Source organism: Pongo abelii, chromosome 16 (assembly GCF_028885655.2).
Source record: "Pongo abelii isolate AG06213 chromosome 16, NHGRI_mPonAbe1-v2.0_pri, whole genome shotgun sequence".
In the NCBI taxonomy this organism is placed as follows: domain Eukaryota; kingdom Metazoa; phylum Chordata; class Mammalia; order Primates; family Hominidae; genus Pongo; species Pongo abelii.
Window position 1 is genome coordinate 17,259,850 of NC_072001.2, and position 26,987 is coordinate 17,286,836.

At 39.3% G+C, this 26,987-nt stretch overlaps 2 protein-coding genes across 8 annotated transcripts in view; one reads left to right on the top strand and one right to left on the bottom strand.

Annotated features, from left to right (window-relative positions):
• Positions 1-26,987, top strand: part of LOC129050281 (zinc finger protein 705A) — a 66,970-nt gene that overhangs the window by 28,928 nt on the left and 11,055 nt on the right. For 2 of the 7 annotated variants that reach the window (XM_063716418.1, XM_063716419.1), the window contains one exon: positions 25,154-25,479. The exons of the other annotated variants lie outside the window; for them this stretch is intronic. The gene's annotated coding sequence lies outside the window, so the exon portion shown is untranslated. The remainder of the gene's footprint in view (positions 1-25,153; positions 25,480-26,987) is intronic. 7 annotated transcript variants of the gene reach the window in all.
• Positions 15,567-20,151, bottom strand: LOC112131791 (beta-defensin 108B). Its single transcript, XM_054532163.2, has 2 exons — positions 19,997-20,151; positions 15,567-15,877 (listed from the first exon to the last, which is right to left on the bottom strand). Exons 1-2 carry the CDS (start codon positions 20,082-20,084, stop codon positions 15,714-15,716), a joined length of 252 nt encoding a protein of 83 aa, XP_054388138.1. The 5' UTR covers positions 20,085-20,151; the 3' UTR covers positions 15,567-15,713.

Consider the following 26,987-nt stretch of genomic DNA (forward strand, 5'->3'; position numbering starts at 1 on the left):
ATACACACACAAAAATAGAACTATCTGAAGGGACTGATATGTTAATTATCCTGATTACAGTAATCATTTCATGATGTATAATGAATATCAAAACAATAGTGTACATCTTAAATATATACAATTTTGATTTGTTAATCATACTTCAATGAAGCTAGAAAAAAGATGTAATTTTTAAAACAATAATAATATACATTGGGGTGAAGGAATTGACCTATGTTGGAGAAAAGTTTTTGTAAACTATTTAAATTAATTGTTATCCATTCAAGCTAGATTAAATTGTTAATTTAACTGTAATACTAAGGCAACCACTAAAAGCGGCTTTAAAAAATATAGCACTTGAGGCTGGGCACGGTGGCTCATGCCTGTAATCTCAGCACTTTGGGAGGCCTAGGTGGGTGGATCACAAGGTCAGGAGTTTGAGACAAGCCTGACCAACATGCTGAAACCCTGTCTGTACTAAGAATACAAAAATTAGCCGGGTGTGGTGGCACGCACCTGTGATCCCAGCTACTCAGGAGACTGAGGCAAGAGAATCACTTGAACCCGGGAGGTGGAGGTTGTAGTGATCACACCATTGCACTCCAGCCTGGGTGACAGAGGGAGACTCCATCTCAAAAAAAAAAAAATATATATATATATATGTGTATATATATATATATGTGTATATATATATACGTATATATATGTGTATATATATATATGTATATATACACAGCACTTGAGCCCAGAAGTTCAAGACCAGACTGAGCAACATAGCTACACCTAATTTCTCCAAAAATGTGTATATATACAAAAATATATATAACATATATAAAAAAGATATAATATATATATATAGTAGATGAACAACAATGGTATTTAAATGGTACACTAGAAAATATCTGTTTAACAAAAAGAAAGCAATAGTGGAGAAATATAAGAACAAAACCACGTAAGATTTATAGAAAATGAATAGCAAATTGGTTGGCCTAAATCCTACTTTATAATAATTATATTAAACATAAATGAAGTAAATACTACAATCAAATGGCAGAGATTATCAGAATAGAGAAGAAAAATCCAAACCGTAATTCAACCTTATGTTATCTGTATTTAGAATATTTAGAGTCAAGACACAAATAGATAGAGGTCCATGTGGGTGTGAAAATATTTACCATGCAAAATGTAATTAAAATAGAGCTGGAGCAGCTATACTAATATCTGACAAAATATACTTTAACAAAAATTGTTGCTAAAGACAAAAAAGAACATTTTATAATGATAAGACACAACAATTATGAACATATACACCAAACAATAGAGCCCAAAATATACAAAGCAAAAACTGCTAGAATTGAAGAAAGATAGAAAAATCAATGATTACAGTTGGAGGTGTCAATACCAAACTTTCAGTAATACATAGAACAACAAGTCAAGAGCAAAAACGCAATAAAAAACTACACATTATCATACAACACCTTAATATGACACCCAACACTAGCAGAATACACATTATTCTGAAGTGCACATGGAATATTCTCCAGGATGACATATATTAGGCTGCAAAACATATCTTAATAATTTAAAAGAACTGAAATAATACAGCACATGTTCTCTGACTGCAAAATATTATATTAAACCAATTACAGAAGAAAATGTGGGAAATTCACAATGATATGGAGATTTAAAAATATTTCAAAGTAACCAATGAATCAAAGAACAAATCACAAGATAAATTAGAAAATATTTTAGATGAATAAAACTGAAGAAACAACATAGCAAAATTCTGTGGTTGTAGCTAAAGGGGTGCTTCAAGGGAAATGTATAACACCATATCCCTAAATTTTTAAAAAATCTCAAACCAATAACCTAATTTTTCACCTTAAGAAATGAGAGTGAAAGAGCAGACTTAACCCAAAGTAAATAGAAGGAAGAAATAATGAAGATTAGCATGGAGATAAGTAGTGAAAATAAAAACAATAGAGAAAATTAATAAACTTGAACGTTGGTTCTTCTGATATATCAGTAAAATTGACGTATTATTAGTTAGACCGAGAAAGAACAAAAGAGAGAAGATTCAAGTTACTAAACGTAAATGAAAGTATAGATATCACCTTGCAGAAATTAAAAGAATTCTAACAGTATATTGTGAAAAAGTGAATGTCAAAAAATTAAATTATATGAGATACACAAATTCCTCTAAAGGCACAAACTACCAAAGCTGGTATAAAAACATGAATACACCATTTACAGTTAAAAAGACTGAATAAGTAAAATTTGTAAGAAGAAATTGAATAAGTAATTTAATTTTCAAACTCTAATCCCAAGACCAGATGTCTTCATTGGTGAATTTTACCAAACTTTAAAAGAATTAATATCTATTTTTCACACACTCTTTCCAGAAAATAGAAAAGGAGGGAACACTTTATAACTCACTGTATGAGGTCCGTATTACCCTTATACCAAGACCAAAGACATCATAAGAAGAGAAGAGTAAAGACTTACGGTTTCTGCTCTGATATGTTTGGAAGTCATCACTACTATTGTCACAAGAAAAAATCTGAACAAACTAAACTCAACGATTTCTTAAAATAACCATAGAATTGAGGTAACGGGCAAAAACTGGAGATGTAGGCAAATACAAAAAAAATCAGTTTATCAGGGGCAGAAACTGCTGAAACCAGCAACTCATATGAACACGTAAGTGGTAATTGACGAATTTCTGGAGACTGAATGTGGACTAGATTGAGAGTTAAAAACTCCTAAGGGCCCAGTTTTTGAAGACCCCACACACTTTTGTAAACTAGACTTCCAAGAGCCTCAGCAAGTTTCTCACAGTGAAGACTGCAGAAAAATCCCCTGATGCTTCAGATAGGAGGAAGGGAAAAGCAACCATTTTGAAATAAGCCCAGGGGACAAGTAGCTATTTCTAAACACTGTCAGAGCATTTTCTTTCCCATGGCAGGGGGCTCCCTGCAAGGGAAGCTACTTTGCCTGAGCCTTGTCTGATCTAGGAGAAAAGCAGTTGGATGGCTCAAGCTCCATCTAGCCTTTCTGATTCATATAAGGGAAGCAAAAAATAGGTTAAGAAACTCTTCTGAAAGTCACAGCTCAGATTTATTTTATTTCATATTTGTTTATTTATTTGTATTTTTTGAGACGGAGTCTCGCTGTGTTGCCCAGGCTGGAGTGCAGCGGCGCGATCTCGGCTCACTGCAAGCTCCAGCTCCCGGGTTCACGCCATTCTCCTGCGTCAGCCTCCCGAGTAGCTGGGACTACAGGCGCCCGGCTAATTTTTTTGTATTTTTAGTAGAGACGGGGTTTCACCGTGTTAGCCAGGATAGTCTCGATCTCCTGACCTCGTGATCTGCCCGCCTCTGCCTCCCAAAGTGCTGGGATTACAGGCGTGAGCCACCGCGCCAGGCCCCACAACTCAGATTTAACCATGAGATTATAGAACACTTCTCCTCCCAACACCATATCACCACATCAACCAGGACTCCAGTGTACTAGCAGTGAATTACAACTGAAAGAGGTGAAAGACACTGATTGTATTTAAGAAGGATCTTCTAAGGCAATCCAAAAATAATAGGGGAGACCAAAACAAAGATACTAGAGGAAATTGAATATGTGACACCTATAGCTACAAAAAAATTAAACATAACATAGCCTTAACTATATAAACATAAAACCTCACACAAAGACCTATTATCTCAGATTCTGTTGCCTGATACATTGTGTTTTATTTCAATAAAAAAATAAGAGGGCATGTTAAAAAGCAGGAAAAGTTAGTCTAAAGAGACAAATTGAGCCTGAGAAGTAGGCTCAGATATGGCAGAGATTTGGTAATTATACCTAGAGTTTAATATAAATGATTAATATAATAAGTGTTCTAACAGAAAAAGGCAACATGCAACAACAGGTGGGTAATGTGATCAGCAAGAAGGAAACTCTAAGAAGTCAAAAGGAAATGCTAGGAATAAAAGCCTCCAAGAAATAAAGAATGCCTGTGATGGGTTCCTCAGTAGACTGGACAAGGTCAAAGAATCAGTGGATTTGAAAATATGTCAACAAAAACTGCCCCACTGAAATACAAAAGAAAAATAGAATTTTAAAAACATAACAGAATCTCCAAAACAGTGGGACAATTACCAAAGATGTAATGTGCATAATGCAAATGACAGTAGGAGTATAAAGGGACAAAGGAATAGAAGATCTGAAGTAAGAATGGCAGAGAGTTTTCCAAAATTAATGCTAAACCACAGATACAGCAAGCCCAGAGAACACCAAGGAGGAAATTTAGTAAAGCGTCTGCAACCAAGTATGTCATATTCAGACTGACAAAACCAAAGGTGAAGAGAAAATATTGAAAGAAGACAAAAAGGAAAATAAATATCAAGAAAATACATACAAAATACATCATACATACATAAGAAATACATCAGACCATCCAAGCAAGAAGAGAATGGAGTGAAATGTTTAAAGTGTTGAAAAAAAACTATCAATTTGCAATTCTGTATCTAGTGAGATTATCTTTCAAAAGTGAAGAGGGAAATGGCAGAGTAGTCATCTCCAAGACCTATGGTTTCCCTTCACAGAAACACTGAAAAATATGAACAAAAGTGGTCAGAATCAACTTTCTAAGAATTCTATAAAATGGTAAAATGTTTACACCGGTAAAGCACATGCTGAATTGAGAAGGCAACTTAAAAAGGTGAAGAAAACTTCGTATTATTTTTATGTGTCCTTGCCCCACGTCCTTCCCTACCTTAGTCTTGAAGATGGCAGCCCACATTTCCAGTGTGGGACTCTGGCTCCTGTTTCCTGCTTCAAGAGGGAGAATAACAGACCTTACTTTTACTCATTATTATTTCCTTCTTTCTGAATTCCTTAGGTTTATTTTGCTCTTCTTTCTACTTAATGAAATGAGAACTAAGATTACGATTTGAGACATATTTCTAATGTAAGCATTTAGTGCTATAAATTTCCATCTCAACACTGCTTTAGTCACATCCCACTAATTTTTATGTTGTAATTTCACTTTCATTTAGTTCTATTTTTAAATTTTTTCTTTTTATACTTCCTCTGACTCACAGATTACTTAGAATTGTGTTGTTCAGTTTTCAAGGATATTGTAGATTTTCCTGTTTCTCTGTTGTCTAATAGTTCTGTTCCATTTTGTACAGATAGCCCATGCTGTATGATTTCAATTTTTAAAAAAATTGTTGTGCTTTGTTTTATGGCCCAGATATGGTCTGTGCTGCGAATATTCCATGTTATTATAAAGTATGCCTGTTATATTATATATATTATATATATATAATTATAAAGTATGCCTGTTTTATATTGTTAGCAGAGTATTCTAGAAATGTCAACGAGATCTTGTTGGTTGATGGTGCTCTTCAGTTCTATATCTTTGCTAATTTTTTTTTTGCTTAGTAGCTATATGAGATTCTGAGAGAGGAAACTGAACTCTCCAACCATAATTGTGGATTTGTCTATTTCTCCTATCAATTCTATCAGTTTGTGCATCACATATTTGAGGCTCTGTTTGGTGCATATGAAAGTGGAATCATTGTGCCTTTCTGGTGGCTTGATTATTTTATGATGATATAGTGCCTGTCTTTGTGGTATTTTTATTTGCTCTTAAATCTACTTCGTGTTATATTCATATACCCCTTCTTTTCTTAAAAAAAATTGTTTGCATGATACATCTTTTCCATTCTTTTAATCTCAGCCTACCTGTGCCATTGAATTTGAAGTGAGTTTCCATATAGAGAACATACTATTGAATCATCATTTTAAAAATTCCTTTTGCCAATCTTTTTTATACTGAGGTAAAATTCACATAAAATTTATCATTTTAAGGTGTACAATACAGTGACATTTAGTAATACACATGTTATGCAATGTTAACTCTACCTGGCTCCTAAATGTTTTCATCATCCCCAAAAGGAAACTTCATACTCATTGAGCAGTTAATTCCCATTCCTTCTCCCGGCCACTGGCAACCACAAACCTACTTTTCTGTCTCTATGAATTTACCTATTATGGATATTTTGTATAAATTGAATTATACGATAAGTGACCTTTATGTTTGGCTTCGTTCACTTAGCATACTATTTTTCGATATTCAACCATGTTGTAGTATGTATCAGTTTTATTTGAATAACTCGGTTCTTTTTGTTGTATAGTTAAAAGTTGATTCCTAGGTCATAATGATAATTCTATGTTTAGTTTATTGAATAGCTGCCAAAGTTTTTCCACAGTGGTTCTGTCATTTTAAAATCCCACTAGCAATGGATGAGAGTTCCAATATCTCCACATCCTTACCAATACTTATTATTTTATGTTTTTATGATTATGGTTTTCCTAGTGGATACGCAGTGGTATCTCATTGTGTTTTTGGTTTGCCTTTCCCTAATGACTAACGATGTTGAGCATCTTATAATGTACTTGTTAGCTATTTGTGTTCTTTAGAGAAATGTCTATTCAAGTGCCTTGCCCATTTTAAAAATTGAGTTGTCTTGTTGACTTACGAGTTCTTTAATACAGTAAACTCTTATCAGATATGATTTATAAGTATTTTATCCCATTCTGTAGGTTACCTTTTCACTTATACCTTTTCACATAGACCATTATGCACAAAGGTTTTCATTTTGATAAATCCAATTTTTCTGCTTTCGTTGTTGTTTTTGTTGTTTGTGCTTTTGCAAAACCCAGTGTCATGAGGTTTTTCTCATTATCTTTGGAGAATTTTATAGTTTGGGTCTATACATGTAGATTATTGATCTAATTTCCACTAATTTGTGTGTATGCTATGAGGTAGGGGTCCAAATTCAATTTTTGCATAGAATTGAAAATTCATATTTTCAATTTCAAATTTCAACTGCATATTCAGTTGTTGCAGCACAATTTGTTGAAGAGATTATTCTTTTCCACAGGGAATGATCTGGGACCCTTGTCAGAAATCAATTAATCATAGATGTATAGGATTCTTTCAGACTTTAGATCTTGTTCCATGAATATACCTATTTTTATGCCAGCACTGCAATGTTTTTATTACTGTAGCTTTATCATAAATTTTGAAATCAGGAAGTATGTATCCTCCAAGTGTGACTTTCATTTGTTAGACTGTTTTGAGTATTTGGGGTCTTTGCAATTCCACATGAATTTCAGAATTGGCTTTTCATTTAAAAAAATGGTAGTTGAGATTTTCATAGGAATTATATTGAATCTACAGATCACTTTGGGTAGTATTGCCATTTTAACAATATTGTATTCCAATCCATGAACATGGATGTTTTGCCATTCATATCTTTTTCTTTTCTTTCAGCAACATTTAGTATATGACACTTGTAACTCCTTGGTTGAATTTATTCCTAGGCATTTTATCCTTTCTGATGCTGTTTAAATGGAATTATTTTATTAATTTCTCTTTTAGATGGCTTGTTGTAGGTGTGTAGAAATAGAACTGTTTTTTGTGCTTTTATTGAATTATCTGAAACTTTGCTGCATTTATTTATTAACTCTAGTAGGTTTTTTCTTTTTCTTTAGATTTGTCTATATATCTTGCTCTGTGAATAGACAATTTTACTTCTTGATCTCCAATATGGATACCTTTATTTCTTTTTCTTACCTAATTGCTGTAGCTAGAATTTTCAGTATAATGTATGATAGAAGTTGTTCACAACTATTCTTGTCTTCTTTCTGATCCTAGGGGTATAGCTTTCAGTCTTTCACCATTAAGCACAATGTTAGCTGTGGGGTTTTCTTAGATGCCATTTAATATATTAAGGAAGTGCTCTGCTATTTCTAATTGGTTGAGTATTTTTATTATAAAATGGTGTTAGATTTTGACTTTATGTTCTGCATAATTGAGATTATCATGTGGTCTTTCCTTTTCATTTGATTAATGTGATATATTATATGATTTTCATATGTTGATCCACCTTTACATTCTTGGGGCAAATCCCACTGTGTACACAGGGTTTTTTAGGGTCTAATTTTCTTCACTCTTTTCCTTTTCTCTCCCTGAGACTGAATAACGTTAACTGACCTATCTTCAAGTTTACTATTTTTTCTTCTGCTGCTCAAATCTGCTTGAACCTCCTTGTAGGTTGCTCAATTTTTGTTTTATAAATTTGATGCTATGTTATTTAAGTGCACATATTTTGATGTATATATTTTCCTGGTACCACACTGTTTTCATGACTATGATCTTATAGTATAGTTTGAAATCAGGTAGTGTGATGCCTCCAGATTTGTTTTTTTGCTTAGTCTTGCTTTGGATATGTGGGCTCTTTTTTGGTTCCATATGAATTTTAGAATTGTTTTTTCTAACTCTGAAGAATGATGGTGGTGTTTTGATGATTCCATGGGGGTCATCCAAGTTGTAGGATATATAGCTATTTCATTCCTTCTATCAATAAATAATACTGTGTTATATAAATAGACCACATTGTGTTTATATATTTATCAGCTGATGGGCATCTGGATTATTTCAGCTTTTTTACTATTATGAATAATGCTGCTATAAGAATTCATTGAGAATGTTTCAACTCTTAGGTACAAACTATTTTCTTAAGTATATACCTAAGAGTGGAATTGCTGGGTTATATGGTAACTATTTTTTATTCTTTAAGAACTGCCAACCTGTTTTTCAAACTGCCTCCACCATTTTGGTGGTTTAAGGCTCTATTTTTTGTGCTGATGGGCCTCCTGCTGGGAGGTGACGCTTTCCAGAAAGCATCCGCTGTAGTAGTGTTGAGAGATGACAACATGCTAGCAGCCCTCCCTTGCTCTCAGCGCCTCCTTGGCCTCGGCGTCCACTCTGGTTGCACTTAAGGAGCCCTTCAGCCCGCTGCTGCACTGTGGGGGACACTCTCTGGGGCCGGTCAAGGCCAGAGCCCGCTCCCTCTGCTCACAGGGTGCGGAGGGAGAGGCGATAGTGGGAGCCGGGGCTGTGTGTGGCGCTTGTGGGCTGGCACGGTTTCTGGGTGGGCACGGGCTCGGTGTGCCCCACACTTGGGGTGGCTGGCTGGTGCCTGCTGGGCTTGACCGGGGGATGAGCTATGTCTAGGCTGTTGGAGTGCCCGGGCTGGGTGCTGCAAAGTCCTGTCTGGCGAGTGCCATCAAGAGGTGAAGCTGGCTGGGCTTCTGGGCCGGTGGGGACTTGGAGAACTTTTCTGTCTAGCTAAAGGATTGTAAACGCACCAATCAGCACTGTGTCTAGCTAAAGGATTGTAAACGCACCAATCAGCACTGTGTCTAGCTAAAAGTTTGTAAATGCACCAATCAGCACTCTGTGTCTAGCTAATCTGGTGGGGACTTGAAGAACTTTTGTGTCCAGCTAAAGGTTTGTAAATGCACCAATCAGCACTCTGTGTCTAGCTAAAGGTTTGTAAATGCACCAGTCAGCGCTCTGTCAAAATGGGCCAATCAGCTCTCTGTAAAATGGACCAATCAGCAGGATGTGGGTGGGGCCAGACAAGGGAATAAAAGCAGGCCACCGGAGCCCACCACTCAACAGGCTTGGGTCCCCTTCCATGCTGTGGAAGGTTTGTTCTTTCGCTTGTTGCAATATAGCTTGCTGCTGCTCACTCTTTGGGTCTGCGCTGCCTTTAAGAGCTGTAACACGGCTGGGCCTGGTGGCTCATGCCCATAATCCCAGAACTTTGGGAGGCCGAGGCGGCGGATCAGGAGGTCAGGAGATCAAGACCATCCTGGCTAACATGGTGAAACCCCGTCTCTACTAAAATTACAAAAAATTAGCCAGGTGAGGTGGCGGGCGCCTGTAGTCCAAGCTACTCCGGAGGCTCAGGTGGGAGAATGGCGTGAACCCCAGGGGGCGGAGCCTGCAGTGAGCCGAGATTGCGCCACTGCATCCAACCTGGGCGACAGTGAGACTCCGTCTCAAAAAAAAAAAAGAGCTGTACCACTCACTGCGAAGGTCTGCAACTTCACTTCTGAGGCCAGCGACACCTTGAACCCACTGGGAGGAATGAGCAACTCTGGACACACCATCTTTAAGAACTGTTAACACTCACCAGGAGGGTCTGCGGCTTCATTCTTAAACTCAGCGAGACCAAGAACCCACCAATTCCGGACACTGTGGAGAGGGACCAGTGGTGGGCAGAGCTCTAGAACTCCAAAGATCATATGTTCTTTGTCTTCTGCTACCAGGGTGGATATGAAAGGACCATCAGGTGGGGGCAGAGCTAGGCGTGCCTGAGCTCAGACTCTCCTTGGGTGGGTCTTGCTTTGGCTGCTGTGGGGGATGGAGGTGAGATTCCAAGATCACTGGAGTTGTGTACCTAGAAGGATTATTGCTGCCTCTGCTGAGTCATGCAGGTTGTCAGGGAAGTGGGGGAAAGCTAGTTTCCACGCACACTGAAAGGCTGGTCTCACTCCCACAATGCCCCTTGCAATAGCCCGGAGTCTGTTTCCAGGCCGAAGGCGAATCTGGCTTGAAAACTTACCTGAGGCTTTCTGCCTCCCAACTGACAAAGAAATGGGCTTCAGTTCTTACCCCGCCTGTGAAGTCTGCAAGCCGGATTCACGCCCTCCCCTGAGTTCTGGCCAGGAGGCTTCTCACCCCATTCAATTTTTTACAAAGTTCAGGTAGAGAAGTCCTTCTCCCTGTGAAGTTTTACCCCCTGCTCCTCTGGCCACCCTCCTGATGGATGCCTGTGGTGCCAGGCAGGAATGGGCTACTTGGGGATCCAGCGGCCTTCCAGTGCCTTTCTGCTACTTCCTCTACTCCTGTATGTCGCTCAGCTCAGCTCTCTAACTTGACTCAGCTCCAGGTAAAGTCAGGAACTTCTCCCACAAACAGACTTTCAGCTTCTCCAGTGGGGGTGTGTGTTCAGGAGACGAGGGTCTTCCTTTCCCATTTCCGTGGTTAGGGGACTTAAAGTATTTGGGGTGTCTCCCAGGTTCTGTAAGAGCAGTCTGCTTCCTTCGGAGGGTCTGTGGGTCCTGTCAGGATTGCTGGTCTGTTCTTGCAGTCCATCTGGAGCTAAAATTCACAATGCAAGCCTTGGCATGCTGCTCTGTCCAGAGCTGCAATCTAGTTCTGTCATAATCCCTCATGACGCTTGAGCTTTTTTTTTTTCATATGATTGTTGGCAGCATGTATGTCTTCTTTTGAGAAGTGTCTGTTCATGTCTTTGCCTACTTTTTGAAGGTTTTATTTTTTTGTAAATTTGTTTAAGTTCCTTGTAGATGCTGTATATTGGATCTTTGTCGAATGCATAGCTTGCAAAAATTTTCTCCCATTCTGCAGGTTGTCGTTTTACTCTATTAATAGTTTCTTTTGCTGCCCAGGAGCTCTTTAGTTTAATTACATCCAATTCATCGATTTTTGCTTTTGTCACAATTGCTTTTGGTGTCATTGTTATAAAATCTTCGCCCGTGCCTATGCCCTGAATGGTATTGCCTAGGTTGTCTTCCAGGGTTTTTATAGTTTTCTGTTTCACATTTAAGTCTTTAATCCATTTAATCCTGTATATGAAGACCGATCTTTATGTTTAGAAATTCTTTCATCTTCTTAATCTAGTCAGTGTTGAGGTTCTCAAATTGTATTATTTATTTTATTTATTGAATTATTCAATTTCAGCTGTTAAATACCTTTTCACTCATTTTATGGATTTGTTTGATTGAAATCTGTTGCTGGAGAATTATTGTTTTTCCTTCAGAGATGCTATGTTTCCTTGCTCTTTAATGTTTCTTATGTCCTTACATTGATATTTGAATATCTGGTAAAACAGTTGCTTCTTCTAATTTTATAGATTGGCTTTGGTAGTATAAGACTGACTTCTGTAGCTGTATCTATACTGTTGAATCAGTAAGACACTTTGCCTTTAGTTCTGGGTTGGTTCAGTAGTTTAGACTTCTATGATTTCTTCAGCTATAATCAGCATCACTGATGTCTGTGAGCTCCTCAGTGTCTTAGCCTTCATTGTTAATGGAGGCTGTGGTGAGATTTTGCTGGGGAAAGACAGGCCAGGCAGTTTGGTCCTTGGGCACCAGTTGTGTTGGTCTTTGAACTTGTGGGTGATTTACGCGGGCACTAGTGGTTGAAATTTCAGGCAGGCCATCCTTGGGCTTTGAGGTGGCTTTTTTTTTTTTTTTTTTTGAGATGGAGTTTTGCTCTTGTTGCCCAGGCTGGAGTGCAATGGCGTGATCTCAGCTCACTGCAACCCCTGCCTCCCGGGTTCAAGCAATTCTCCTGCCTCAGCCTCCCAAGTAGCTGGGATTACAGGCATGTGCCTCCATGCCCGGCTAATATTTTTTTTTTCTTTTCAGTAGAGATGGAGTTTCTCCATGTTGATCAGGCTGGTCTTGAACTCCTGACCTCGGGTGATCTGCCCCCCTCAGCTTTCCAAAGTGCTAGGATTACAGGCGTGAGTCTGGTGGCTTTCTCAAGTGCCAGTAGTGACAGTGGTGAGCTAGGTAGATAGGCATGCCCTAAAGCCCCTGGGAGGCATATGTAGCATCAGCAATTGCAGTAGTCATAGCAGGTCAACTCTTGTGACCCCTGATGGCATGTGCAGATACCAACAGTCGTGGCAACATGATGGACAGAGTAGTCCTCAGGCTTTCACCTGGTGCAAATATGTGGGCAGTGGTGGCAGTGGTGATGGCAAGCTGGCAAGTCCTATCCTTAGGCTCTCAGGAGACACACAGGTACTTGATGGTGATAGGCATGGTGGATTAATCCCCAGGCTCCCAGACAATGTGCACAGGCACCGCCAGGCTGGGTGGGCTCATACTCAGGTCACAAGAAGGCATGTACAGGTGCCAATGACAGAGAGCAGTGTGGGTTGATCCCCAGCCTCCTGGACAACGAGCTTGGGTAGTGGTAGTGACAGCAATGGGTGGGATGGCCCTGTGCTCTGGCCCTGGAATAGTGCCCAGGCAGGCGAGTCCCCAGGTCCCCTGAGGATGCCTGCAGGTGTGCAGTGACCCTGCTCCTGGGGGTCAGGATTGCTATCAGTGTCAGTGGCCCTGGGAAAGTGAGTCTCCACTTGTGAAGAGTGCCTGCTTCAGCTCCCTTTGTTCTGGGGGCAGCCTCCCTAGTGAATAGCACTGCCAGTTCCCTGGAGTGTAGGACACTGTGTAGGCTAGAGTGATGGGGACCAGGCTACACTGGTGAGTTCCGCTGGTATTGTGACTCTGCAGCCCTCTGGATGGACATGAAGGAATGTCACTGGGGGTCCAGAGATGTGGAGATGCAGGGGCTGTTGGGCCCCAGGGCAGGATGTAGTCTGTTGGGGGTTGGGCTCTCAAAATGGCACTGTGCCACAGCTGCCTGTATCTGGGGATGGGTGCAAACGATCCAGTGCCAACTCCTTCTCTGGGACAATGACCATCCCATAGACTCCAGGCAGCTCCCTATAGTAGTCTAAGGGCCTGCGAGGGCCGAGAGACTGTCCCTTGGCTAGGATTGCAGTGTCCACGGTGGGAATATGGACCACTGGGGCTCTCTTTTTTACCTTTTCACCACACTGGAGAGCCTGTCCTGGGTTTAAGCTGATTCTGGCTGGGCTGCTGCTTCATTTTCCTTTCCTTCCATACCTCAGAGATTCCTTGTCACTTTGCTGCTGAATTCTAGTGCCCTCTTTCATGCCCTCTTCAAGGTATGATTATCTACTTTCTGTTTTGGTCTTTCTTTGGGAGGACACAGTGCCTGGTGCCTCTAGTGAGCCATCTTGAAGGCCACCTCCTAGCAATGAGAGGATAATATTCTATGTGAAGGCTTTAATATACGTGTCCAAACTGCTTCTTTTCTAGGGAAGCACTTACTCTAAGAAATAAATGTTATATAGTGCAAAAATATATTAAAGGGTCAGTTGGTGATGTAATTTCAAGAGTGGCGCTGAGGAAAACTTGGCACTTCCACTGGGTTGAGTTGGTTGGAATATATCTCGGTCTGTGAGATTTTGAACCCAATGTTTTGAACTTTTTGAGATTTCAAGTAGCCCATGTGACATAACTTAACATTCTTTCTTGGCCAAATTGGGCATGGTGAAAAATAAAATCCAGCTAATATACTTTTAAATATCTTGATTCTATACTCTTTCAATGACCATGGAGAGGCTCCCCACTACTTTACACAAAAAAGAAAACTCTATGAATGAGAATCTCTTCACACAAAGCAACTAAAGTTGTGTCTAAATGGAGCAAAATGGTGACAGGTGGTAAAAGCACTCAGTGGCTGTGGTAGGCAGAATAATGTCCCCTCTGTCTCCCGCCAAAGCTATCCGCATTCTAACTCCTGGGTCCTGTGAATGCGCCACCTTGTAAGGCAAAGGGGAATTGAGGTTTCATGTGAAATTAAGGCTGTTAATCAGCTGACCTTAAAATAGGAAGATTATCTTAGATTATCCAGGTGGGCCCGATGTAATCATGAGTCCTAAAAAATGGAAGAGTGGGGAGAAGATGAATTCAGAATGATAGAATGTAAGGACTCGACACTCCGTTGCTGGCCTTGAAAATGGATGAAGGAAGCTATGGTGCATGGGAGTAACCTGCCATTGCTAGGATAAAGGTGCAGGAAGAAAACTACAGAGCTTCCAGAAGAAAGCTCAGCCCTGCTGACACCTTGATGTTGGCCCACTGAGATCCAACTGGAACCTGCAGCCTACAGAACTGTCAGATAATGCATTTGTGTTGCTTTAAGCCACAAGTTTGTTGTAATTTGTGATAGCAGCCATAGGAAGCCAATGCAGTGTTTTAAAAGATGGAAGAAAATGCTGAATGATTATGCCCAGTGAAAGTTGGGAACTAAAGGAATTCCCTGGATCTTGGCCAGGCTTACATGTACAGACCCAGGGAATTGCCTTTGAAAAGGGTGCTGAAGAAATTGCCTTTAATCTGAGTGCACCTTTTTTTATAATTTAGATTTCTGGTGAAGTCTGGTTGATGTGATTGTGCAATTTTCCCATGTGTTGCACCTTTATCAGGGAGAGACAGACCCCTGCAAGGCTGCATGGAATAGGATGGTGCATTTTCCCAGTAAAAAAGGGGAGTGGTCTTCCCATATGCAGGGTGAAGGGTTACAGTGCTAGACAAAAGCAACAGGTATGGTGAAAGTTCCCCCACCCTGCTGTAGGTCATTTTCAACTAAGAGCTCATCTAGATGGGATAGAAGGATACTGGAAACCAAACAGTAATCAAGTCATAACATGTAATATAGACTCCCTTCCTTCCTTCCTTCTTTCCTTTCTTTCTTTCTTTCTCTTTCTTCCTTCCTTCCTTCCTTTCTTTCTCCTTTTTGAGACAGAGTCTTGCTCTGTCACCCAGGCTGGAGTGCAGTGTTGGGATCTCGGCTCACTGCAGCCTCCACCTCATGGGTTCAAGCAATTCTCCTGCTTCAGCCTCCTGAATAGCTGGGATTACAGGTGCCCGCCGCCATGCCTGGCTAAATTTTTGTATTTTTTAAAGAGACAGGGTTTCACCATGTTGGCCAGAATGGTCTTGATCTCCTGACCTCATGATCCACCCACCTTGGCCTCCCAAAGTGCTAGGATTACAGGCATGAGTCACCGCACCCAGCCAGTAATATAAACTTTTAAAAGAGGTTTTGTGCTGGTTGGTTTTGCTTTATTCTTTTTTGACGATTCAATAAAAATCCCTGTGAGAAAAATGGAGAGAGGGAAAGGGAGACAGGGAGACAGGGAGAGGGAGAGAGAAAAAGAGAACCTAAAACCTCCAGAAAACAACAGGCTTCAGTCCTTTTTGGGTGTAGTGCTCTCAATTCTTGGTTGATGCCCCAGAGGCAGGCAGCAGGGTCGGCTATTTAAACATCTCCCAACATGGATTTCTGTTTCGAGGCAAAAGTCCCGACAGGAGCCATTTGGACGTTCACAGATCTCCTTGAATTTGCCCCTGGCTACATGCAGAAGAGGGTTATTGTAACCATTCATCAGTCTTTCTTTACTTTGTATTGAATTACATGGTCATAGTGGGCAGTGCCTGAAAATAATCTTGTGTGGATTTTTGTGTGTGCATGTGTTATTTGATTTCTTTAACACTTAAAAATCTGCTGTCACACAAAAATTTGGATTTTTTGGTGTTCTTGAAAAATATAAGAATATTGGGTACACCTACATGACAAAAGGCTGGAGGTGAGTAGCCCGCTCCCCTTTACAAGTTCTAGAGCATGCACGTTTCAGTTTATTTCTTCCTTATTATCTTCTAACACTGATGGGAGATTTCAGCCTTTTAAAAAAATATAATGTCTTGTACTATGGATTTTCCTGGAGTGAAAGAGAAGAAAATCTCTTTTGGCTCATCTCTTTTTATTTCTAAACACACACAAACACACTCTATATGATAGGTTATAATAGATGTATTTTTCAAAACTAGAACTGAAATATTGACCTAAAATATAATATACTTTAATTGTTAGGATATTTTTCCTGTGGAAGGGAACAATATTCCTATGTGTTTAATACACAAATATATCTGTGCCAGTACTTGTTACACCCTGAGACTTCACTCACTACTTATATCTCTGGCACTGGTCTTTGAGGTTGCAATTTTTCTCTAGAACCCATTGCATATTTTAAGAGTGAAACGTTCAAGGTCTTCTTAAAGTCTCAAAAACTATACTTGTTGAAAACATTGCATAGTATTTCATTTATGTCCTAAGATATCACTGCTCTGGGGATAGGCCACACACATTGAGGTGTTTAGTTTGAAAAGTGTTTTAATTCTGAGCAGTCTGTATGTAACACAGAGCACCTTTTGCATGACAACTTCTTGGCAATAAGAGATGTATAAAAACCAGCACGTTTTTTTTTCTATTCTGGAACACAAAAGCCAATTCTAGAATAGCTTTCAATCAGTACAGCGATTTTAATAAGCATTCAATAAATGCCTATTTAATTGAACTGAAATCCAAATGCATTAAATTCAATTTAACTTTTCAATGGTCACAAAGCAATTGATGTGGATTGATGTGAAGACCAAATATATGCAACATCATATTTATACCTATAACGCAAATTGGGAAATAAAGGTCATGCTTTTTTGAAGACAATGATAATTCTAAATGTTGACCACTTGGTAGAAACAAGCTGAAATCTGAGATTTTGATCCCTGAGCTTTCCGTCTCTTCCTTTTATCTGTAAGTAGTCAGCTACTATGTATAGTAGTACCCGAGCCCACTGTCCTTGGGCTAAAATTGGCCCTTTGCAGCTGGAAGAGTCATAAGAGATTAGTATAGTGTAGAGGATGAACCACTGACCTGTCCTGTGATATGTGATAAATCACTCTTGAACATCCCTCTGTGGTAGTACTTCTTGCATTCTACTACGGGTGGTGTTTTCCCATCTGACCTCAATTCTTGATAATGAATTTCTTGAGGGCAGGAATTGTATCTTATTCTCCTCTGTATGTATATTCCAGAATCTGATTAAAGTCTTGGCTTATAATAGCTGTTCAGTAAATGATTGTGGAATAATTGATTAAAATACAGCTATTTTCTAACTTGCAATATGTTTGTGTGGAAATTTGTTATTACTCGCGGTTCACAAGTCTTTGAATCATGTGTACTATTTTACTATACCTGATTCTATTGAGCATTTTATTTTCAACCCACTTTTCAAGAAATTTAATACAGAACTACCATTTGACCCAGTAATCTCGTTACTGGGTGTGTATCCATAGGAAAATAAATCAGTCTTGTAAAAAGACCTAAATTTGTATGTTCATCACAGTGGTACTCACAGTAGCACAGGTATGGAATCAAACTAGGTGTTCATCAACAGTGGACTGAATAAAGAAAATGTAGTACATATATGTCATGGAATACTATGCAGCCATAAAAAGAACAAACTTTTGCCCTTTTCAGCAACATGGATGCAGCTGGAGGACTTTATTCTAAGCAAATTAGCTCAGGAACAGGAAGCCAAATACCACATATTCTCAGTTATAAGTGGGAGCCGAGCAATGAGTGCACATGGACATAAAAATGGGAACAAGAGAGATTGGGTCTTACCGGGAGGGGAGGGAGAGGGAGTAAAGTCTGAAAAGCTACGCTTTGGGTACACCCTACCTGCGTGACAGAGTTATTCGTACCCCAAACCTCAATATCACACAATATACCCATGTAACAAATCTGCACGTGCACTCCCTGAATCTAAAATAAAGGTTGAAATTATTTAAAAAAATTGAAATTACAAAGGGCTTTTTAAAATTATGATGTACCATTGTTCATTTGCAAGAATTCAAGTAACATTAGGGATTTTAAAAATCTTTTGTTTTCATTTGTTCTTTGCTTGTAAACCTTGTGTATTGCATATTGTGGACACTATGTCTTTTCCAGCCATTTGCTTTAGGAACAAAAGCTAGAGTTATAATGAACATCATAGGCTGTCTTGTCTAGTCACTTACCTTAAAGATGAGGAAATAAGCTGATGGAAAGGAAGGAACTTGCCCGAGATTACCCAGTGATCGAGTGAGGCAAATGATAGGGACGGCACTAAGGCTTGATATTCTGAGCCTCATTCTATTTTCCACTCTTGCCCTCTCTCTGTGTCCTCCTCTCCTCTCTAGCCTTCTACAAAAAGTTTGCAGTTCTGCTTCAATGTCTACCTAAGGACATCAGAGGAGATGCCACCTTTCATTAGGCTGCATTCTTTAGCGCCATCCTGTGTTTTCTTCTCCAGTCTTGTTGTGTCCCATTTTTCACTGTCAGTAATGCTTCTGCCTGTGCTGTTCTATCCAATTAGTTTCTTCTATTTTGATTGAGTGACAGTGAAAACAACAAAAAAAAATTTATTTATCCAAATTTGGAATTTTTAAACCTTGATTAAAAGCATTGATTTTATGGGGTTATAGATGTAAGACACATATTGTAAAATATTTTTTAACTGATTAAAAAAAATGAAACCCATGTATTTAGCCAGGGTGACTATTTAACAAGTACTAGTGAGACAGGACTTCAGTAATGCCACAAGGATAATAATCTTATGAGTCAGTCCCCGATGTTGTGTGCTACCGAGTTAATATAATTGGATATGGTATCACCTTTTTTTCAGGCCTTAGAAAGTCACACAAAGGAACAGCACAACAGAACTCTAGGGTGGGATGTATAGGGAAAGCCAGGATATTAAAACAAAACATTGACTCTGACATTTACCCCACTGTTGGGAAAAGCAGTTCAGTTTCCAGGGCCTTAATTTTTTCCTCTATAAAACAGCAAAAATAGAGGCAATAAGTTGCTTATTCATCCTTGAATACACATGTTCAGGAGTTCCAGAAAATTTTCGGATCTACTTTGGGTGTCTGGTAACCACCTTGGGCAAATCCAAGAAGTCCTATACACACTTCTCCAAAGCATGTCTGTGCAAGGGGCCTTATACCTGTGATTAATGTTCGCATGCTGAATGCAGTAGGCTATGCTCTGGTGTGGGGTCATCCCTGGTCCCTGTGTTTAAATTCTACATTACAAGACTAGATGCTGAGAAGGAAGAGGGAAAGCCAGGGATGGAGATGGAGCCTTAAGGGGAAAAGTCAAGCCCCAGGGACCAACAGTACTGGGGAGCAATAGGTTAAAGATTTCTTAGATTATAGTAATATTTTCAAAGAGACTTCTTCCACCAATCCCTTCTGTCTGAGCCTACCACAGCTTTGGCATAGCTCTTATGCCAGCGTCTTAGGATAACTAACTTTTGCTGAAAGAAACTAGAGGAGCTTTGGAGACCAAGATTTAGTAGAACAATGCCTGATTTTTAATTTTTGAGGTCTAGTAACTGCTAGTAAACTTCCTTAATTTAGAGATGGAATAAGAGGGTTTCAAAGACTTGAAACACCATTGACTTCATTTAAGCGAGTTGCTATGGAGAATTAACGAATTAGATGGCTGCAGGCCTCTCAGCCAATGTGTCTTCCAGATTTCCTATGAGACCCCCTTTTCTGGTCATAGGTGATGGTGATTTCTCTTTGAGTATTGAATCCCTGTAAGGTGTTAGGCACTCCACTCTTACCAAGTTTATTTTGTTACCTGGTAGAACTTGGCTCATAAAGAAGAAAATGGTGAAGAGGAGGACAGCAATCCTCACGGTTGAAGAAAGAAGAAAGTTTGGCTTCATTTCCAGGAGGCAGAGAAAACTTCTGTCTGTGGCTCTCTAGCACCAGTGGAATGTCTCTGGATAATAAGAGCCTTTCTGTACCTCATTAGGGATATTCCTAGATAGAGGTGTTCTATGCATGCAAAATTGCTTTTATGGGAAGACTGAGAGTCCTTTTTTTATTGGACAGCCAGTTCATTAGAATGATGTGGGTGCACAGTTTTGGCCAGAAAACCTTGTTAAATGGGAACATAAGCTACAGACATTTTGGCAAAAGATGAAAGTTTATGAACAAACAACCATTTATATTGTTACAATAAATTAGACTGTGTTGAGAAACCAGTAGGTTTCGTTAATGACCAGACATTTTGTTAGTGAACACTTCCCAGACTTTACTAGCCCTGCTAAGAATTAATCACCCCACTTGCTCCTGGTCTGAAACTCCAAAGTGCTTTGTTTATGTTACAGTGCTTACTGCCTTGTATGTTAGATTAGTGAATGTATATTTGCCTCATCCACTACTGTATGAGCTTCTTGCTTGCTGGGACAAGGCTATATTCCTCAGAGCTGAGGAGGGAGTTGAATCACGTGGCTATTTATTCTCAAATCCTCTTCACCAAGTGGAACAAAACAACAGCGAAAGACCACCACGAATGGAAGCAGGAGGTCTGGATTTGGGTTCTAGATCTCTAGATCTATTACTAACTGGAGATATGGATATAGTCAGGAAAATTGTCTTCCTTAGGTGCTTCCTTGATAGCACCTATAGAGGTCGAGATCTGTTGGATCTAGATCAGGGGATTCTCAATCATGACTATGCAGGAAATCAACTGTGAGAGTTACTTTGCAATACAGATGCTTAGTTCCATCTCATGATATTTTTATTTTTTAAAAAAAATTGGTCAAGTATTTTACATTAAATAATGTAAACTTTCTTAGTCTACATCTAATAAAACTCCCACCGGCATACAAATACATTGAATGATATTAGCGGCAGAATCTTTAAATAAAGTAACCATACACAACTATTAGGCCACTTTTTTTCATTGCTTATTATTTCATGCTGTTTTTCACCATTGTCGTCATAATCAGCCTCATCCTACATTGTTGAACACCCATCATGGACCATATGGCATAAACATTTTTCCTACTCATAAAGGAGCATATGTTCCCTATATGTATATAAAATTAATGTCTGAACAAAGTGGCTTAAACAAGGCAGAAGTTTATTTCTCCCTCACTTAAATCTATAGTTATACCTACCATGGCTAGTACAGATACTTGCCAAATTCATTAGGGACGCAGGCCCCTTCCAGCTCTCTGTTCTGCTATACTTTAGAAGAGGCTCTAGTTTGGCTGCTAAATCCCCACCTATCATTTTTGAATTCCAGGCAGCAGGAAAGAAAAAAGCCAAGAGAGAAAAACAAGGGAACATCTACCCCTCCTTTTAAATTGTTTAACCAACCCCCTCTTGTTTTTTTTTAACCGACTTTGTTGAGCTATGATTACATTTAAAAAGCTGTACATATTTAAGGTGTACATCTCAGTGAGTTAGGGGATAAGTATACACCATGAACACATCACTACCATCAAGATTATAAACATATCCCTCGCCTCCCAAAGTCCCCCCCCCTTTATTATTATTATTTTTTTTGGTAAGAAATTTTGGTAAGAATACAAAATCTACCCTTTTAGCAAATTTTAAGTATGCAATACAGTATTCTTAGCTATAAGCACTACACTGTAAACGAGACCTCCAGAACTTACTTATGTGGTATATCTGAGACTTTGTGCTCTAACCACATCTACCCATTTCCCCAGCACCACGGCCCCTGGCAACCACCATTCTACTCTGCTTTTGTGAGTTTGTCTATTTTAGATTTCAAATACAAGTGAAATCATATAGTAATTGTCATTCTGTGTTTAGCCTATTTCATATAACTAATGCCCTCCAAGTCCATCTGTGTTGTCACAAATGACAGGGTTTCATTATTATGTAACACTGAATAATATTCCATTGCATATATGTATTAGCCATTTATCCTGATACTCTCCCTCCACCTGCCTCCCAACAGGCCCCAGTGTGTGTTGTTCCCCTCCTAGTATCCATGTGTCCTCACTGTTCTGCTCCCACTTGTAAGTGAGAACATGCAGTGTTTGGTTTTCTGTTCCTGGGTTAGTTTGCTGAGGATAATGGCTTCCAGCTCCATCCATGTTCCTGCAAAGAACATGATCTCATTCCTTTTTATGGCTGCATTGTATTCCATGGTGTATATGTACCACATTTTCTTTATCCAGTCTGTCACTGATGGACATTTGGGTTGATTCCATGTCTTTGCTATTGTGAATAGTGCCTCAGTGAACATATGTGTGCATGTATCTTTATAATAGAATGATTTATATTCCTTTGGGTATATACTCAGTTATGGGATTGCTGGGTCAAGTGGTATTTCTCATTGTAGGTCTTTGAGGAATCACCATACTGTCTTCCACAATGGTTGAACTAATTTACATTCCCACCAACAGTGTAAGAGTGTTCCTATATCTCAACAGCCTCATCAGCAGGTAGTTTTATTTTAAAAATGTTTGAGAAACCTTCATACTATTATCTGAAATGGACATAGTAATGTGTATTTCCACCACAAGTATACAAGGGTTATCTTTTCTCCACATCCTCACTAATACTTGTTATACATCTTTTTGATAATAGGTATTCTAAGAGGTATCAGGTGATATTTCGTGGTGGTTTTTATTTGCATCCCCCTGATGATTAGAGATGGTAAGAATTTTTTCACATATTTGTTGGCCATTTGTATCTGTTCTTCTGGGAAATGTCTATTCAGATCTTTGCTCTTTTTTTTTTTTTGAGATGGAGTCTCGCTCTGTCACCCAGGCTGGAGTGCCATGGTGTGATCTCGGCTCACTGCAAGCTCCGCTTCCCAGGTTCATGCCATTCTCCTGCCTCAGCCTCCTGAGTAGCTGGGACTACAGGCATCTGCCACCACGCCCAGCTAATTTTTTGTAATTTTTTTTTTTTTTTTTTTTTTTTTTTTTTTTTTTTTTTTTTTAGTGGAGACAGGCTTTCACCATGTTAGCCAGATCTTTGCCCATTTAAAAAAAAATTCAACTTTTATTTTAGGTTCAGGGGATGCATGTGCAAGGTTTTACATTGACACATTGTGTGATGCTGAGGCTTGGAGTATGAATGATCTTGTAACCCAGATAGAAACCATAATACCCAATAGACAGTTTTTCAGGCCTTTGTCCCCACCTTCCCTTCCCCCTCTAGTAGTCCCTAGTATCTGTTATTCCGATCTTTATGTCCATGTGTAACCAATGCTTTGTTCTCACTTATAACTAAGAACATATGGTATTTGGTTTTCTCTTCCTGCATTATTTTAAATAATGGCCTCCAGCTGCATCCATGTTGGTGCAAAGGACATAATTTTTTCATGGTTGTGTAGTATTCCATGGTGTACATATACTGTATTTTCTCTATCCAGTCTAATATTGATGGGCATCTAGGTTGATTCCGTGTCTTTGCTATTGCAAATAATGCTATAATAAATATATGAGTGCACAAGTCTTTATGGTAGAACAATTTATTTTCTTTTGGATACAAAGGTCAGTCCCCGTGGCTGCTGTCAAGGGCCAGTGTTGAGTGCCTGCAGCTCTTCCAGGCTCAGGGTGCAAGCTGTCAGTGGATCTACCATTCTAGGGTCTGGAGGATGGTGGCTGTCTTCTCAGACCTCCACTAGGCAGTGCCCCAGTGTGGACTGTGTGGGGGCTCCAACACCACATTTTCCCTCTGCACTGCTGTAGTAGACATTCGCAATGAAGTCTCCACCCCAGCAGACTTCTACTGGACACATAGGCATTTCCATACATCTTTACAAATCCAGGCGAAGCCTTCTGATATGGTTTGGCCCTGTGTCCCCACCCCAATCTCACCTCAAATTGTACTCCCATAATTCCCACATGTTGTGGGGGGACCCAGTGGTGATAACTGAATCATGGGGCCAATTTCTCCCATATTGTTCTTATGGTAGTGAATAAGTCTCACGAGTTCTGATGGTTTGATAAGGGGAAACCAGTTTTGCTTGGCTGTCATTCTCTCACTTGCCTGCTGTGATGTAAGACATGCCTTTTGCCTTCTGCCTCCCCCCAGCCATGTGGAACTGCAAGTCCAATTAAACCTCTTTCTTTTGTAAATTGCTCAGTCTCAGGTATATCTTTATTAGCAGTGTACTCCTGTACTTTGTGCACCTGCAGGTTTAATACCCCTCGGAAATTGCCAAGGCTTATGGCTTGCACCCTCTAAAGCAGTGGCCCAAACTGTGTCTGGGGCCCTTTTAGCCATGGCTGGAGCTGGAGTGGCTGAGACCTAGAATGCTGTGAGCACTGTCCTGCACTTGTGCTGGGTGGTGTAGCCCTAGGCCAAGCCCACAAAACCATTCTTCCCTCCTAGGCCTCAGGCCTTTGAGGGGAGGGGCTGTCACCAGCCAAGTTCTCTGAAATGTCTTTGAGGCCCTTTCTTCATTGTCTTCTATTAGCATCTGCTTTCCTTTTAGTTACCCAAATTTCTGCAGCCTGCTTGAATTTCAGACAAGTCTTACAAGTACTACGTGACCCCTAACACTTCCTGATTTCATTTCTGCAATATATTTTATTTTTTTACATCATCGCGAACATTGAAACTTTTTATATCTATTCACCTTCCATTTGTTTTCAAGTCCAGTTTACCTCCAAAGAATTTTGGAATATAGAGTCTCCATAAGACTCTAGTTTGTCTGGTTTCTTGCTGTATCCCTTGACTGCGAATGCTTTCTAGTACACATAATACACTCAAAAGCACTTATGAATAAAAAAAAGGAATAAATCTTCATATTTTTCCTTCAAAATAGCCTTAACTCTTTGGTTTCCAACTTTATGTGAGGGTTTTTAGTAGTTGTCTCAAAAATCCAATCAAATTGAACAGGGTGTGTCTCCAGAATGAAGTTTTTGATTAGGTTCAGTGTCTGTGCAATCAGGGCATGTCTCTTGGAATGTAGTGGTGATTAGGTTTATGAATTATTTTTTTCACATATAAGGGGAAGCCAATCAGAGGATGCATTTTCCCAGAGAAGGAGCATCTGAAGAGTTTAAGACCTTGGGGAAAGAGAGTCTTGCTGCTTGCTTGTGGGACTTGCCTTGGAAGGTAGATAAGTTCACTGCATCCTCCAACTTTTTATTTCTGGTGAGCTCTCCAAGCACTGAGATGTGAACTGGCCTCATTCCCTTACAATGATACTGTTACCAGTAGAAGAGATTGCAGTTACTGGCAGCATATCTGCATGGGTCCATAAGCAACTTCAGTCCTTGCCTCCTCAGAAGAAAGAATTTGACTGAGGGGCATACAGCAGAAAAACAGACTAAGGTAAGTTTCAGAGCAGTTTATTTAAAAAGGAAGTTTATTTAAAAAGGCTTTAGAACAGGAAGGAAAGGAAAATTCTCTTGGAAGAGACCCGAGCAAATGCCTGAAGGTCCAAGAGAGAAAAGAGAAGGGCCTTTAACCTTGATCCTGCCATGGGTTTGCCTCTTTCCCGTGATTCTTCCTTTAGGGAGAGTTTCCAGCATGCACAGTGCTTTCCTTACCCTTTGACATTGAGCATGCACGGTGTGTTTAGGGAGTTATATGCATGTCCATCTGAGGCTTTCTTTCCTTTTCCAGTGGAGTGTGCCCCCCGGAAGATTATACTTTGCCATTTTTGTCTCTTAACATGCATGCCCAAGAAGTTGCTTCTTCCTGGGGTCTGCATTTAATTAACATTTTTGATGTTAACAGGTGTAGACCATCAGGAAATGGCCTCTCTCTGGTGCTGCCTAATTATCATTTTCAGAGAGGCAATGTGATAATTGACAGGCCATCACCTGATATTTCTAGTGGGTAGGGGAAGGGCCCTCTCTTGCCCTGCTCATGCTCTTCTACCTGTAACAAGACAAGCCTTGTATATCATTAGACATTTGTCCCATTAAGGCAGCATCTCATTATTAAATTTTATTGTGTGAATTGTTACTTCACATTCTCATATTCTGTGTTCACTATTTGTGTGCTTTTTCCATTTTTGTTTTGACCATATCTCATTATTTTAACTGCCTCCTCTAAGATTCTAGATCTGCATTGGCCAATATAGTAACTACTAGTCACATGTGACTGTAAAGTGTAAATTAATTATAATTAAATAACTAAATGGCATATCCTTAGTAGTAATAGCCAAATTCGTGGCCAAACTAGAAATTCTGTAACTACATATGTGTGGTAGTTACTGCATTGGACAATGCAGATATACAGAATTTCTTTCATCACAGAAAATCCTGTTGGGCATGTTGGCTACCACTTATTTTTAAACTCTATTTGTGTGGTTTATAGTTAAATTATATTCTGCTTCTCTATATTCATTCCCTTTCATAGATTTTCTCAAGCAATTTTTAAATTTCATTCATTTACTTTCTTGAGGTAAGTACTTAGATTATTTTTTTAAAATAATGTACAGCAAATAATTTTTTCCATGGATATTGTTTTAGCTTTATTGTATTGGTACTTTTACGTACCATATTCAGGTTTTATTATTTTTCATAACTTACTTTAAAAATTGTGCCAAGTTTATTTAAAATAGATTTCTCCCTTGATTTTCAGATGTTAGATTCTTCCATTGCTGTATTTTAATTTAATTTTATTTTATCGTATGTAAATATGTTGCATATTCCTTTTTTTAAAATGTGAGATTTTTCCTCTCTCCTGTTACACAAACTTTGTATGCAGTGTTCATTATGCACTTTAAAAATAAATATTTTGTTTCAGGGCATGGTGCTTTCACACATAAAACCTTAGAATAATTTTAAATTCCATTCCACTTTCACCAGTCCTGAACTGCTTTGAATATA

Coding starts and splice junctions, on each gene's coding strand:
- LOC112131791 (XM_054532163.2), bottom strand. CDS start 20,084: ATGAAGCCAAACTTTCTTCTTTCTTCAACCGTGAGGATTGCTGTCCTC. Junction 15,878..19,996: donor TATGAGCCAAGTTCTACCAG/GTAACAAAATAA, acceptor TTCTGCATGTAG/CCAGGGGCAAATTCAAGGAG.